Source organism: Corvus moneduloides, chromosome 28 (genome assembly GCF_009650955.1).
Source record: "Corvus moneduloides isolate bCorMon1 chromosome 28, bCorMon1.pri, whole genome shotgun sequence".
Classification (NCBI taxonomy): Eukaryota; Metazoa; Chordata; class Aves; order Passeriformes; family Corvidae; genus Corvus; species Corvus moneduloides.
The window spans coordinates 2,344,595-2,358,624 of NC_045503.1; the positions used below are offsets into that span (position 1 = coordinate 2,344,595).

At 59.6% G+C, this 14,030-nt stretch overlaps 3 protein-coding genes across 9 annotated transcripts in view; 2 read left to right on the forward strand and 1 right to left on the reverse strand.

The window, feature by feature from the left end:
• LOC116435924 (DNA-binding protein RFX2-like) overlaps positions 1-5,377 on the forward strand; it is a 62,685-nt gene extending 57,308 nt beyond the window's left edge. For 6 of the 7 annotated variants that reach the window (XM_032092617.1, XM_032092612.1, XM_032092614.1 and 3 more), the window contains 6 exons: positions 90-187; positions 806-955; positions 1,557-1,765; positions 2,059-2,212; positions 3,762-3,804; positions 3,917-4,023. In XM_032092617.1, coding sequence (XP_031948508.1) covers positions 90-187; positions 806-955; positions 1,557-1,765; positions 2,059-2,212; positions 3,762-3,804; positions 3,917-4,023 — 761 coding nt within the window. Of the gene's footprint in view, positions 1-89; positions 188-805; positions 956-1,556; positions 1,766-2,058; positions 2,213-3,761; positions 3,805-3,916 lie in introns of all 7 variants that reach the window. The other variant, XM_032092610.1, reaches the window with a different exon arrangement.
• Positions 5,378-5,776: 399 nt separating this feature from the next.
• On the forward strand, positions 5,777-10,563 carry LOC116435925 (la-related protein 6-like). The gene is made up of 4 exons (XM_032092618.1): positions 5,777-8,147; positions 8,287-8,463; positions 8,707-8,905; positions 9,359-10,563. Exons 2-4 carry the CDS (start codon positions 8,297-8,299, stop codon positions 10,274-10,276), a joined length of 1,284 nt encoding a protein of 427 aa, XP_031948509.1. The 5' UTR covers positions 5,777-8,147; positions 8,287-8,296; the 3' UTR covers positions 10,277-10,563.
• Positions 10,564-11,698: 1,135 nt separating this feature from the next.
• Positions 11,699-13,679, reverse strand: IFI30 (IFI30 lysosomal thiol reductase). The gene is made up of 7 exons (XM_032092619.1): positions 13,461-13,679; positions 12,622-12,801; positions 12,470-12,544; positions 12,300-12,395; positions 12,061-12,213; positions 11,910-11,978; positions 11,699-11,821 (listed from the first exon to the last, which is right to left on the reverse strand). Exons 1-7 carry the CDS (start codon positions 13,590-13,592, stop codon positions 11,756-11,758), a joined length of 771 nt encoding a protein of 256 aa, XP_031948510.1. The 5' UTR covers positions 13,593-13,679; the 3' UTR covers positions 11,699-11,755.
• Positions 13,680-14,030: the final 351 nt, after the last annotated feature.

The following is a 14,030-nucleotide window of genomic DNA, read 5'->3' on the forward strand; positions in this document are numbered from 1 at the left end:
GGCTGTGCTTTCCCAACACTCCTAAGCTAGAAGGTGGTACCCAAAACTGCTACAGAGCAGCCTTTCTGACTTTGCAGCCTTCTTTGCAGGCACGCTGACACAGGCAATCCGGAATTTTGCCAAGAGTTTGGAAGGATGGCTGATGAATGCCATGAGTGAATTCCCCCCGCAGGTCGTGCAGACCAAGGTGAGGAGAGGTGGGCCCAGGGTGAGCGTCTGCATCTTGCAGTTTTCCGCAGGGATTGGAAGTCCCTGCTGGGGTTTGGCCACCTGGCACAGGGTAATGATTGATCCTGAACCAAAATCAGCCAGGAGTGGGAGGATGGGTGGGGCAATTCCTTTGTACCAGAAGCTGATGATGCTCTGTCCATGGAGCCATTCCTGTGTCCTGAAATTACAGATGAAGCTTTGTGGGAGAAAATCACGGAGTCACAGAATATCCTGAGTTGGAAGGGACCCTCAGGGATCATCAGTGCAGCCCCTGGCCCTGCACAGACACCCCAACAACCCCAGCCTGGGCATCCCTGAGAGCGCTGTCCAAACGCTCCTGCAGCTCTGGCAGCCTCGGGGCCGGGCCCATTCCCTGTTATCTCTGCCCTGGAACGAGGCTGTCCTCCTGGAAAACACAGGAGTGAGTGGCATTGCCCCAAGGCTCCTGCTCTAAACTAAACCGTGTCCCCAAGCGCCACCTCCGCTCGTTTTTTGAACGCTTCCAGGGCTGGTGACTCCAGCACTGCCTCTGCTGGTGTGTGCAGGGCTGGGCAGGGAGCAGAGCATGCCCTGCAGCCCCTCTGCTGTGTTGCAGGTGGGGGTGGTGAGTGCCTTCGCCCAGACCCTGCGCAGGTACACGTCCCTCAACCACCTGGCGCAGGCGGCGCGCGCCGTGCTGCAGAACACGTCCCAGATCAACCAGATGCTCAGCGACCTCAACCGCGTGGACTTCGCCAACGTGCAGGTAACCACGGGCTCCTCTCCTCCTCACCTCCTCCACAACTGGGGCTCCACAGCCAGGTTCTGTGCTGGTAACCAGCGTCCAACAGCCAGCACTGAAACCCAGCTGGGTGAGCGAGGTGATGGGTTTGGTGTTACTTTGCCAGGTGAGTTTTCCATCTCACCGTGAGCAGTGGAAAAGGAGCTTCTGTAAGACTCACAGAACCACTGAGGCTGGAAAAGACCTCCAAGATCATCCAGTCCAACGTTCAGCTGAACCCCACCATACCCACTAAACCATGTCCCCACGTCCTCTCATTTTTTGAACACTTCCAGGGGTGATGACTCCACCACTTCCCTGGGCAGCCCATTCCAACGCTTTGCCACTCTTCCAGTGAAGAATAAAGAAGTGCTACCAACAATTACATAGTTCTAAAATTCCCATGGTCCAGACAGGTCAGAGGGGACATGATTCAGAGCTGGTTTGCAGCCCTTGCCTGCTAGAAATGAAGTTGAGTTCCTGGGTTGGGATACAACACCATGCAGGCCTGGCAGGAGTAACTGTGAACATTTCCTTTTGAGCAGGAGCAGGGCAGGAGTAACTGTGAACCCTTCCTCCCGAGCAGGAGCAGGCCTCGTGGGTGTGCCAGTGCGAGGAGGGCATGGTGCAGAAGCTGGAGCAGGATTTCAAGCTGACTCTGCAGCAGCAGAGCTCTCTGGATCAGTGGGCCAGCTGGCTGGATAATGTGGTGACTCAAGTGCTGAAGCATCACGAGGGCAGCCCCAGCTTCCCCAAGGCAGCCCGGCAGTTCCTGTTGAAGTGGTCCTTCTATAGGTACGTCTTCTTCCTCGTTTTGGGGCTATTTCTGCATCAGGCTTGCAGCATGTTAAGAGCTCCTTGAAAAACCAAGGCCGAGTTCTTGACCCCCATGAAACTCTGGGTAACTGTGGTTCTGGTATCCTTTCAGGATGGGGATAGGATGCTCCATCACTGATTTCCTAAAGTGTTTTGATACTTTTGGGTCAGAGGCAGAGACAGTGTTGGGTCCCACAGTACCTCCAGGGTCCAGAATTCACATCAGCCACAGCACAGGTGTAAAACTCAACCCAAATTTCTGGGTTTTCCAGCTCCATGGTGATCCGTGACCTCACCCTGCGCAGCGCCGCCAGCTTTGGCTCCTTCCACCTGATCCGCCTGCTCTACGACGAGTACATGTTCTACCTGGTGGAGCATCGTGTGGCCCAGGCAACAGGGGAGACCCCAATTGCTGTCATGGGAGAGGTGAGAATCCTTTATTCCCTAAAAACCAACCCAAAATAAGCAGCTCCTCCAGAGACACCGTTGGTTCGCAAACCACAGCGTGCCTTCGACATGTTTTACAACCAAAAGGATTGACTGAGTTGTTTCGAGTGCCTGGAACAAGGACAGAGCTCCTGGAGCATCTTCCCTGAGCTGGTGGATTTTGGATTTGAGGTGGTTGAGCATCAGCTGGGCTTTGGAGGCCTGGAGGAGGGAGGGAAAGGATCTCCCCAGTTCTCTGCACAACCTGTGACTGCCAGCCCTGACTTTGGGATTCCTGCCAGGACAAAGTCCATCTAAACCAAGCAAAAATGGTCCAAAAGTTGCTTTCAGCAACTGAACTTCTCCAGGCCTCTACAAGTTCCAGCATTACATGCACAGTCAGCCACTGTCTCCATTTTTGAGGTGAAGAAGAGGAATGATGGGGTTGTTTGGGCTGTTTATAAGGGTTTGGGGTGGTTTTTGTTCACCAATCAGACACTGAGTCTGGTGCCTGGCTTGCAGGCAGGTCCTGTCCTGCCTAGCTGAAGCCACATCCAGCTTTTCCCTCTGAAATACAGAGTAAAAAACCCCAGCTGAATCTGTGACAGCAATATTGAAACTACTGCGAGTTCAAAACTGAGCCCACGTGCTCAAAATTGATCTCATTTGCTCCTTGAAGCTTCCACAGAGCTCATGCAGGGAGCCAGGCAAACTAAAGCCATTTGGTTCTGCTTTCCCTTCCCCTCCCACACTGCTCCAGCTGCAGTACTGAGCTCCCACTATTCCCTGCAAAACCTCTGCCTTTATTGATATTAAAGGAACATGAAAGGCAGAGAGTGGCTCCCAGCAAAACCCAGCTCTGGGAGGCTCTCATCCCTCAGGCTTTCCTTGTTAAACCCTTGCAATATTCCTGTTCTCCAGGAGGAGGCTGATTCTTCCCAGCAAAGGAGGACGAATCGTGTCCTTCCATTCCCACTGAACTTTGTCCTTCCCACTCTCCTCAGCTCCTGCTGCTGCCCAGCTTTCCATGCCTTTCCAGCGTTGTTGTTAAAGCAATTTGGTGTCTCAGACCCCATCACTGACAGGGACACCACATCTCCAGAACCAAGGAGCTCTCTGGTTCCACTTGGCACCACGGCCTCGCTGGCCAAACACACTCTGACATCACTGCAAAGGCTTTGCAGAGAGGTGAAGGTGGATTCCAGGAGAGGGGAAATGCCTGAGAGGTGGAAAGGGCTGGAGAAAAGACACCATCTTTGCCTGTGGCAGCACTTGGTCATCACTTGGGAGATGGAAAAATTTCTCCCTTCATTCCAGAGCTCAGTTGTGCCCTGGATTGTTGTGTGTGGTGTTTGCCCAGAGCTTTAAATGGCAACAAAAGGCTTTTCCCCCAAAGCCTGTGGTTGGTTTTGTTTTCTGCTCTCCACCACCAGCACTGATGCTCACAGTCTCTCCTGGGTGGTTGAAATTGTTTGGTGATTCCATCGAGCAGGTCTGGCCCCTTGGCTCCCCAAAGCCTCACTGACCCTGTAACTCCTTTTCCTTTCAGTTTGGTGACCTCGCATCCCTGTCCCCGACACTGCTGGACAAAGGTACCTCCCCTCCCTCCCGGGGAGCTCTGCTGGGTCAGGGTGGGATCGCTGTGGGAGGGGGAAGAAGCTCCTGGTGCCCCCATTCCCTGATCTGATGCCGTGTCCTTTGCAGATGACATCGGCGAGCTGGGCACTGAGGTGGACCCGGAGCGGGCGCTGGGGGAGCCGCTGGTGAAACGGGAGCGCAGCGAGCCCGGCCACTCCCTGCAGGAGATCTGACACCGGGGCTGGGCTGCTCCCAGCTGCACGGAGCCATCCGGAGCCAGGGTTGGTGCCCCAAGCCTGGGCCTGCCCGGATCTGCGTTATTATAGTGCCTCTTAGTTTCTCTTTATGTTTACTTGTGTTTGAGGATGGGCTCCGGGCTGAGCCGGGGCAGGCGCTGGGACAGGGCTGGTTTGGCCTCCAGTGTCCCTCCAGTGTGGAGGGAGAAGCTCCAGAGTCTGCTCCCAAGGGATGGAAGCCTCTGTGGCCAGCAGCCCATGGGATGTGCCTGGCTGGGAGAAGCTGTCCTCACTCTCCAGCCGGAGCGAGGCGCACAGATGAGGCTTTCTCTGTCAGGGAAGGTGCTTTAGGTTCCTTCCCCGCTTCTCAGACTTCACTGTGATACAGACTTGAACCAATCAGTGCCCAAGAAGAAGGAAAAATACCTGGCCCTTCTCCTGCAGCCTTTCCAGACAAGCTGTCCTGGCTCTGGCTTTGCCAAATCTCTTGTACCAGGGAGCACAGGACAGTCGGTGTCTCTTGTCCCCACCTGGGGAGAGGCTCCAGGCTGCACATCCCGGCAGACACGGGCGTGCTCTGGGACTATGGGATGAGCCTTCCCACCTGCTTCCACGTCTCCCCAGCTTGGCACTTCACCCCAACGCTCCCAGGATGCCAACTCAAGATACCAAAGGACTCCGAGGCAGTGGCAGCTGCATGCAGAGCGTGTTCCTTGCCCTGTGCCACGATGCCTGTGGGCAATCCCGTGGCAATCCCGTGGCAATCCCGTGGCCATCTGCATCCTCTGTGGTGCCCAGGCAGAGGGGAACTGGTCCCACATCCTGGGGTTTGTGAAATTGCCACTCCATGTCCTTCTCTGACCTTCAAGGAGGGTCCGGAGCAGGGGCGAGGGTGTGCGACCGCAGTGCCTTAGGGTGGGCCTTGTTCCCATTTCCCCCGCTCCGGGTGGGCCAGCACAGCTCAGACTGACCCAGCACGGCTCAGACTGACCCAGCACGGCTCAGACTGACCCAGCAGCACATCCCAGGTGGGGAGGGGCTGTCACAGACCCCAGGGGGGCTCAGCACTCCAGTGGCATTTCTCTCTCTGGATCCCTTTGCCTTTTCCTGCAGCGACAGCGCAGGGGTGGCTCCCCTGGGGCTGAGCTGGGGGAGCTCAGCAGGGTTTATCCCCCTTTCCCGTGTCCTATGGGGTCTGTGCTGACATGGATTACCCAGGGATGCTGTGGACTACACTGGGGTGCTGTGGGCTGCAGGGCAGAGGAGGTGGGGGAAATCTGTCATCAAACTAAACTGCAAAAACAAAGCCCTGGGGCAAATCTTTCTGTGAATAAAGGCCGTGTCATAAATAGCTTTTCTTATGATGGTTTCTAATGATGCAGTGTTCGGTGTGAGCTTTTCCAGGGGTCTCGTGTACATTTGCCTAGCAGAGGACATTCCGTCCCACCCTCTGATTTCCTCATTCCCAGTGGCACTGAGGCAGCTGTGGCACTTCCAAACACATTCCTAATGGCAAAGCGAAATGAGAGGGTGTGAGTGGCACATCTCCCCTCAGTCCCCTGCTGTTGTGGCAGGGTGATGTTTGTCTGTGAATGTCTCACATGGAAGTGGCAGGAGAGAAGTGAGAGAGGCAGATTTAAATGTAAATAACCACAAAAACTGCCCAGGTCAGAGTCCACATTTCAGATCCTGCTGATAAGAGGGTCTAAAAACACAACTGAGCAACCAAATCTTAACTGCCCTGCTCCCACTGAGGGCCATAGGAAGTTCAGCTCTTCCACTGAGGGAACCTGGCATGCAGAGGAGCTGCTCTGGAGCTCTGCAGCAGCATGTGAGGAGGCTGGAGAGCCCCCCAGACCCCCCTGCACAGAATCCCCAGCTAAACCCGAACAGCAATGAGCGTGTACCCAATGCTCAGGCCTGCACAAGGAGTGTCGTGGTCCCATTTCTTCTGTGATCCCTGAGAGGTGCCAGGAGACGCTGCAGCAGCCTCGGGGGGATGCAGGAGCTGCCCAGGGCAGAGCAATTAAAGCAGTTTTGGGCAGGGATCCGGGGTCTGCAGGAAGGCAGATTCCCCCTGGAGCAGCAGCTGTTGTGTAGGGATAACTCCTGTCACAGCCAAGCTCTCAGAGGAGATGAGAGGCTGAAGGATCAGGCTGAGCACAGGGCCACAGAAGGATTTTCTAATTAAGCTTCCAGACTAATTGAGAGCATGGGAGCAGTGAGGATGGGAGGGATGTGACAAGTGCTGGGTCATTCCTGCTCTGACCCTCAGAAGAAGGTTTATCCTCAGCCTCTTATCCCCGTGCCTTTGCTTTACTCTCCCTCTGGATTACGCCCGGTCTGGCTGGAGCAGACGGAGCCTCTTCCTTTGGGAATCTTGGGTCTGGAAGCAGGGGGTTGTTTCCCCCAGGGGAGCTTGGCAGCACCTCCTGACCCTGAGGAAATCTGTTACTCAGCAGAAAGCAAACACAGCTCAAAATCCTCCAGTCAGTACCTACACCCCCCATGCTCAGCCTGCCTCTGCCTCCACCACCCCTCCCAGGTGGGCAAATCCTGCAGAGATTTCAGCACAAGCATCCCAGGACTTTGTCTTCCATCTCTTCCCAGCCAGCAGAGAACACAAGGAGGTGGCAGAAGGGGAGATGGCCGGGGTGGGGGTGACACCACACCCAGGGAAATCAGAGGGGTACAACATTCCAGGGGCTGTTGGACATGGCCAGTCCCTGTGGCTCGTCCCAGAAGGGCGACCTTGGGGCTGGGCAGGGTGGCACAGCTCAGGGATTCCTTGGGAGCAGCCCTGCGTGGCTGGGGCAGGGGCTTGGGCAGGGGACACTGCCGTGCCACCAGTCTGGGGACAGCCAGGACATCTTGGAGAGCTTCAATCTGTGTGTGGCTGCCAGGAAGCCAGGGGGGGATGAGCCCCGGACTTGCCTCCTGCTTGTCCCCTAGGGAATGTGTCCCCTGGCTGGGATGCCTTAGGGTCATGGTCAGGCACTGGCACTCCTGGATTGTCCCCACATTGTCAGAGAACAGGCACCCACGTCTAGGAAGCCTCTGGGACACAGGGACTTGCAAGGAGAAATGAGAGGAAGTTCTCGAAATGAACTAACGCAAAAACACGGATTTGCAAACAGGGGCCAGGATCACCTTCTGTTGTTTGCTTGCAACTTCTGTCATTCTGTCTGAAACAGCATCTCCTCTTGTGCCAGTGGAGCCCATGTGGCCACAGGGCACGGGAACATCAGCCAAACCCTGCCTGGGCTGGCAGGAGAGGCTCGGGCGGGCTCTCAGCATCAGCCCTTCCAGCGGCAGCTCCAGTTTCCATCACGCTCCACGGCCCCCCATGCCCTGGCATCGTCCCCAGCCCGGTGTCACCCCCTACCTGCCCCTGTCCCCATCCCTCTGTGTCCTCACCTTCCCCACACGGGGCTCAGGCCACGGGGATGTTTCATTCCAGGCCCTTCCCCATGGAGCCAGGGGCCATCCTGCCCCCCTTGCCCTGCCCTGCCCTGGCCTCCACCGCATCCCTGCTCCCTCACTGGCCTGGGAGATGCTTCTGCAGGGACAAGGACCTTTCCCTGCTGCTCTGGCAGCACTGAGAGCCCAAAGGATTCCCTGGATAGAAGCTTCCCTCCCCCTCACACACGGCACAGACCGAGAGGCCTCGTGGCTGCCATTCACTGCCCCCCCGGGTACCAAAGGGGCCAGGTTCTGCTGGCCCTGCCCTGCCCGGTCCCGGGCCTGGCTCTGCAGCCAAGGCAGGAGGAGCCTGGCTGGTCCCAGGGCTCAGCTGGGGCAGTTTGACCACAAACAGGTTTCACCTGGAGCAGGCAATCTGGAGGCACGTCCACAACCACCCCTGCAGTTCCTTCAGGGTGTGTTTATAAACCCACACCCCCCCCTCAGCTCAGGGGCTTTCTCTCTCTCTCTTTCTCCTTCCTTTTATTTTGTTTGGTTTTTTTTTTTTTTTTCTTTTTTTTTTTTTCAAATTTTTTTTTTGTTTTGCCTTTGTGTTTTGGGAGCCTCAGTTTAGAGCTGGGGGGAATTTGGGAATTGCTGCCTCAGGGTCTCTGGGATGTGCTGCTAGAACTTTCCACCCTTCCAGTGCTACCAAGCAGGTAAGGACACAACACCCAGCTCTTCCACTGCCCTGCCCTGGGCTGGCTTTGGGGGCTGCAGCCCAGAGCAGGGCTCTGCCCCAGGGCTGGAGGTGGCCGGGGCGTCCCAGCCCTGTCCTTGTCCTGTGTTGTGTCCCAGGTGAAGGACGATGTCTTCACACAGCTCTGGAGTGGCCTTGGGGCTCGATTCCCAGCCCAGCTGCGGCACTCCAGTGCCTGTACCGAGGAATCCCTTCCTGGCACGGCCTCTCCCTCCCCCATGGAGCTGCTCGCTCGCCCTGCTTGGCCAGGAGGACATCGTGGAGAGCTACAATGGGTACGTGGCTGCCAGGAGAGGCTGAGCCCCGCTCCTTCCATGTGTTCATCCCCCAGGGAATGTGTCCCTTGTCCGGGATGTGTTTGCTTCAGGTCTGGCTCTCCTGGGAGGCTCCCAAGGCTGGTGTTGTTCCCTGTACCCAGGACAAGGCTGGTGGCAGCCCTGGCTGTCCATGGTGTCTGTGCTGTCCCACCCTTGTGGCCCGGGCTCCAGCTCACCCCTGTGTCCCCACTGCTGTGCCAGGAGTTCCTGTGAGCTGGGGGTGGCTCTGCTGGACTGCAGCTGCTCGGCCCCCGACCCGCAGCTGGTGCGCAGGATCGTGGCCCAGGTGGAGTTCTACCTGTCCGATGAGAACCTGGCCAAGGATGCCTTCCTCCTCAAGCACGTCCAGAAGAACAAGCTGGGCTTTGTCAGCATCAAACTGCTGACCTCCTTCAAGAAGGTGGGTCCTGGGTGTGTGGGGCTGCTCCGGCTGCCTCCCGTGGGTGGGGAGCTCCAGACTGTGTCCTGGTGATGCGGAGCTGGGCTCTGCTCTCTGCCCTCGGTACCCTGCAGCAGCTCTGCTCCCAGGGAGGGTGGCTGGGAGATTCCAGGGCTGGATTCACCTCTTCTACCCACTCTTCCCCCAGACTGCTCTGGAAGGGATCATCCCTTAACCAAAAAATCCCAGGGAAGTGCTGGTGGTTTGGCTCAGGGGGAAGTTGTGGCTTCTTGCCACAGCCTAGGGGACACCAGGGACCGTCTGCAGATCCCAAAGCTGCTCCCGTAGAAGGGGGATATTGCCTTGGGGGATATTGGATGGGTCGCAGCCTGCCCGCAGGGTGGGTTTAGGGTGGTCCCTGCCTGGGGAGAGCGGGGGATGCAGCCTGATGGGGATTCCACCCTCTCTCCACAGGTGAAATACCTGACCCGGGACTGGCGCCTCACCCTCTACGCCCTCAAGTTCTCGGCGCTGCTGGAGGTGAACAAAGAGGGCACCAAAGTGAGGCGGCGGCTCCCGGTCCCCGAGTACCTGCTGAGCGTCCCCCCCAGCAAACTGCTGCTGGCCTGGGAGCTGCAGCCCCTCGAGCAGGACCTGCCGCTGCAGAAGAACTTCCTGGAGACCATCACGAGGATGTTCAGCCCCTTCGGCGCCATCGCCTCCATCCGCATCCTGCGGCCGGGCCGCAAGCTGCCCTCGGATGTCCGCAGATACTCGTCGCGCTTCCCCGAGCTGCTGAGCCGCTGCTGTGCCCTGGTGGAGTACGAGAGCCTGGAGAGTGCCCGCAGCGCCTTCGAGAGCCTCGGGCACCGCGACTGGCGCAGCATCAGGGTGGTGCGGCTCTGCGGGAAGGGGGGCACGAAGAAAGCCGGGGAGGAGCGGGCGGGCTGGAAGGTGCCGGCGGCAGCCCTGACCTTCCCCCGCAGCGTCGAGGAGTCCCTGCCCAGCAGCTCCCCGGAGCCGGATGATGCCTCAAGGTCGCTGTCCCTCCTCCTGAACAACGACCTGGTGGCACCGACCTGGCCTGGCAGCGACTTCAAGCCTGGAAATCCCAACGCCTTCACCGGATCGCTCCTCACCGGCAAAGGCTTCCCTGCGCTCGGGATGGGCTTGGGCTGCTCTGGCACCGAGAGCCCCCGGGGGTCCTGGACACCGTGGGGCAGCGGCCTCTGTCCTGCTGCCGAAGCTGCTCCCGGCGATGCCCTGGCAGCACCGTGGGTGTCCGAGCCCCTCGGCCTGTGGGACGGGGTCCTGCGCCTGCCCCACAGCCCCGGGGGCACCAAGGGCTTCGGCAGCACCTTCGGGAGAGGAGAGCTCGTCCTCCGTCGCTGAGACTCCTTCAGATTCGGGGGTAGGGTTTATTATTTTCTTTCTTTTCCCTTCTTCTCTCGAGCAGAAGAATCTCCTATGGCCCTGAGAGCTGTGGGCAGTGGCAGTGCAGCTGATCCAGAGGCAGAAATTTTGGGGCAAGGACGATGCTCGAGGCCAATGCTGAGCAGGAGCTGTGCCGTGCTGTGCTCATGCCAGTGGGACTGTGCTTGCTCAGGGCCCAGAGCTGGGTTTGGGGTCCAGGTTTTGGATGAGAAATGGACAATAAAGAGAGATGAAGTTTCCAGGCACTCTCTTGTTGGTGCTGTGATTTGTTTTTTTTCCCCATCTTCCCAGGTCTTGCTGCTGCCTGAGGTGCAGCCAGACAAGGGAAGGAGGATCCCTGCCTGCCTGCAGCTGCCCCCCTTGCTGTTCTTGGGGTGGTGGGGGCACTGAGGGATGCCCAGGACAGGTGGCACAGGTTGGCTGAGCCTGAGACAGGAGCCGTGGCTGTGGTGGCAGGGCCATGGTTCCTCCTGGCTGCTCAAAGCATCTCCCTGGATGGAAAGTGGGGGTTTCCTGAGTCCCTCCTGCTCCCACAGGATCCTCTGGAAAAGGGCTAAGGGGGGCTACAGGTGCTTCTCAGGGGTCTGTCAGTGCAAGTGCCCTTGGTCTGTAGCCAGAGCTGGGATCTTCTTAAGATCAGTGGGATGGGGTGGGATGAGTCCCAGGCCTGCAGAGCTGGGATGGAGGATTCAGGTGGGAAGGGCTGGGGAGGGGGTGGGGTCACACCTGGTGCGAGGAGAGGTTTGAGGGCACAGCCCCTGCAGTCGGGGGTGATGTGGTTGGGAGCCTCTGGGTGAGGATGAGGGGGATGGAAAACAAAGCAGGTGGGTGCTGGTGCCCATCACCCAGCCAGGACCCAGAACTGAGGAGCTGTTCTAGAGGCAGGGAGGAGAATTCTCTGGGTCATGAGTTCTTGTCCTCGTGGTGAATTTCAGTTTCCCAGACCCCAGCTGGGCATGGCCTCCTGCTGGGGTGAGCAGGTCCGGGAAATTCCTGAAGTCTCTGGGAGAGAACTTCTTGTCACAAGTGCTCAGGGAGCCACCAGGAAAGACACTGTCCTAAACCTGCTGGTTGAGAATGGAGAAGGACTGGTGGGAACTGGGATGGTCTTGGCCCCAGTGCTCCTGAAATTGTTGTTTAATGCTGTCAGTGCAAGGAGAAAGACACCAGAGCTGCTCTCCAAGATCTGGAGAGAGAAAATATTCTGCTCCTCAGGGAGGTGCTCAGCAGAGTTCCCTGGGAATCTTCAAGGGGGTTCTTTGTGAATCTCTGGAGGCCAGTCCCATTGTCCTAGTGCCCAGCTCTCTCTCTCCCCTTCCCACTGTGGCGGGGCAAAGCCACCCCCTCCCTGCTTCCCCGCAACACCACTCCAGATCCTGGTGTTTTTCAAAAAAAATATCCTTTTTATTGGCCTCTCTCTCGGTGCTCCCACATCCCTCAGCGCCTGCAGCCAGCTGGGATCTTCGGTGCCTTTGAGCCCCCACAGGCTTCGGGCTTCTCCCCCTGCCAGAGAGCAGCCAGTAGAGCCCCAGCAGGGATGGGGAGGTGCCCCCAAGCCCTGCTGTCCCCCCAGATAGATCCCCTGTCCCACCTGGTAGAGCTGGCAAACCAGCCCCAGCAGCGAGGCCTGTGCCTGTGCCTGCAGCTCGCTGGTGTGCTTCTGTGGGAGGATACAGGGCCAGTCAGGGGGGTCCCCACGGTGTCCCAGCCCTACCTGGTACCCTGCTGCCCCCCTGCCATACCCCATTGACGGTGATCCAGGGCACGTACTGGTGGGGGGGGTCCAGGGCCTCGGTGAGTTGGGCGTTGCGGTGCATCAGGGCCACCCCCGTGTCCCCCTGCACGCAGGCGGCGATGCGGCCGCTGTCCAGCTCCGGGGCGTAGATCTGCAGGCACTGCCGGGCACAGTGGGCAGGGGGGCGGTCAGGGGGACAGGGACGTCCCCCAGGGTGGGGTGTGAGGGGCGGGGAGGGGGACATACAGCCTCCAGGTTCTTGGTGACGGAGCTGCCCGACTCCAGGCAGAAGATGACGGGGAAGTAGGTGCTGAAGTTCTTGGCCTCGTGCATCAGACAGGCCTATGGGGACAGGGTGGGTGGTGAGGGGCTGCTGGACACCGCTGTGCCAGCACTGTGGGAACAGGGACCGTCACCTCGATCATGTTGCCCAAACATTCCTCGGGGCCGTGCTGGCACTCGAAGTCCAACCTCCCACTGACGTTCCTCTCCTGCGGGTCCAACTGGTCAGAGCGGGGCCAGCGGCACCGGGGCGAGCACCCGCGGCACCGGGAGGGCCGGCTCCTACCTGGGCGTTGCCATAGGGCACCAGGGTGATGTCGAGCATCTCTTCGGGCAGCAGCAGCCAGGTGGAGAAGAGCTCCATGACCAGGAACTCGCGGCACGCCGGGCACAGGCTCTCGTAGTACAGGCCCAGCTCCACGGGCGCGGCCGCGGGGCGCGGGAGGCTGGGGCAGCTGCTCTCCACCTGCCCACGGGAACGTTTCGGGGTGCACGGGGGGGATACGGCCGCAGCCCCCCATCCCAATATCTGTAGGGATGGGGCAAAGCTCCCGCGATGCAGGGAAGAAGGGGGATGAGGGTGCGCAGGGCTAGAGGGAAGTGAGAGTGGCCAGGGCCTTTCTGCTGCCGCAGGAGGCTGCGTGTGGCTGACACCCAGCACTGGGGCTTTCCACGAGAACTTCCCCAAAATATTTTAGAGGAAAACAAATTTAGACCAGGACTTGCCTGGGTGGGGGGATGGCCCACCACCCACTGCCAGGGGGAAGCTGCAGCCCCGTGGGGCTCACAGGGCGTTGGCACCGCCCGGGGCTGTTTGGGGCAGAACAAGCTGAAAAGCGGTTTTACACTTAAAAAGCAGAAGTGCCAGCGGCAGCTGCGGAGGGGCCGAGGTCAGGGTCCGGCTGGACCGCAGCCATTCCCCAGGGATGCTGGGCACCGCCGTAGTGCCCGTGTGGCACCGGAGGCTCTGAGCGTCCCTGCGGATGTGCCAGCCTGTGCCTCAGCGGTGCTCGCAGCTGGCACTTGCTCCGTGCATCGTGGCCAGGCGATGCCCCAACCCTGTCCCCGTGTCCCCCGGGTGACCCTGCCCGTGTCCCCAGCCCCGGCAGCAGCAGCGGCTCTGACCTGGCAGGCGACGGCGGCGTCCCGCGAGCTGCACCAGCGGTGGGCAGGGTAATCACAGCCGGGGGCCACCCCGAGTCCCGGGGCCACCAGGGCCACCAGCGCCAGGACAGCCAGCGGCACCGTGGGGGCCATGAGGACGCCGGGGTGACGCGGAAATGAGCTCGTCCCAGCGGGGACTTTTAAAGCTCGGCCGTGCCCGCCTCCATGCGCCCTTCCAGCCCTTCCTGCCGCCCCAGCCGCCGCCTCCCGTGACGCCGCCGGCCCACGTGGGGCCGCCCGGCTCCGGCCACCGCGTCCCCGCTGTCCCCTGACCCGGAGCTCTGGGCTCACGGCCCCGCCCGCAGCCGCCGCTTCCCCGCAGGTTGTGACAGGTCCGGGAGCGAAACCCAGCCTGGAGCAGCCACGCGTGGAGTTCCCCGAGCGGGGACACGGGACTGGCTCCCAGCAGAGCCCCCGGGGCTGCGGGAAGGGGGTGCAGCCCAAGCCGTCCCGAGCTCAGTTGTGGGGCCGAGTGAGAGGAACCTCGTAGTTTCCCCGTGTGTGGCCGCTGTTTCCGACCGTTTCTCAGCC

Coding starts and splice junctions, on each gene's coding strand:
- LOC116435925 (XM_032092618.1), top strand. CDS start 8,297: ATGTCTTCACACAGCTCTGGAGTGGCCTTGGGGCTCGATTCCCAGCCC. Junction 8,464..8,706: donor ATCGTGGAGAGCTACAATGG/GTACGTGGCTGC, acceptor CTGCTGTGCCAG/GAGTTCCTGTGAGCTGGGGG. Junction 8,906..9,358: donor TGCTGACCTCCTTCAAGAAG/GTGGGTCCTGGG, acceptor CTCTCTCCACAG/GTGAAATACCTGACCCGGGA.
- IFI30 (XM_032092619.1), bottom strand. CDS start 13,592: ATGGCCCCCACGGTGCCGCTGGCTGTCCTGGCGCTGGTGGCCCTGGTG. Junction 12,802..13,460: donor ACGCCGCCGTCGCCTGCCAG/GTCAGAGCCGCT, acceptor TCCCGTGGGCAG/GTGGAGAGCAGCTGCCCCAG. Junction 11,979..12,060: donor CCTGGATCACCGTCAATGGG/GTATGGCAGGGG, acceptor ATCCTCCCACAG/AAGCACACCAGCGAGCTGCA.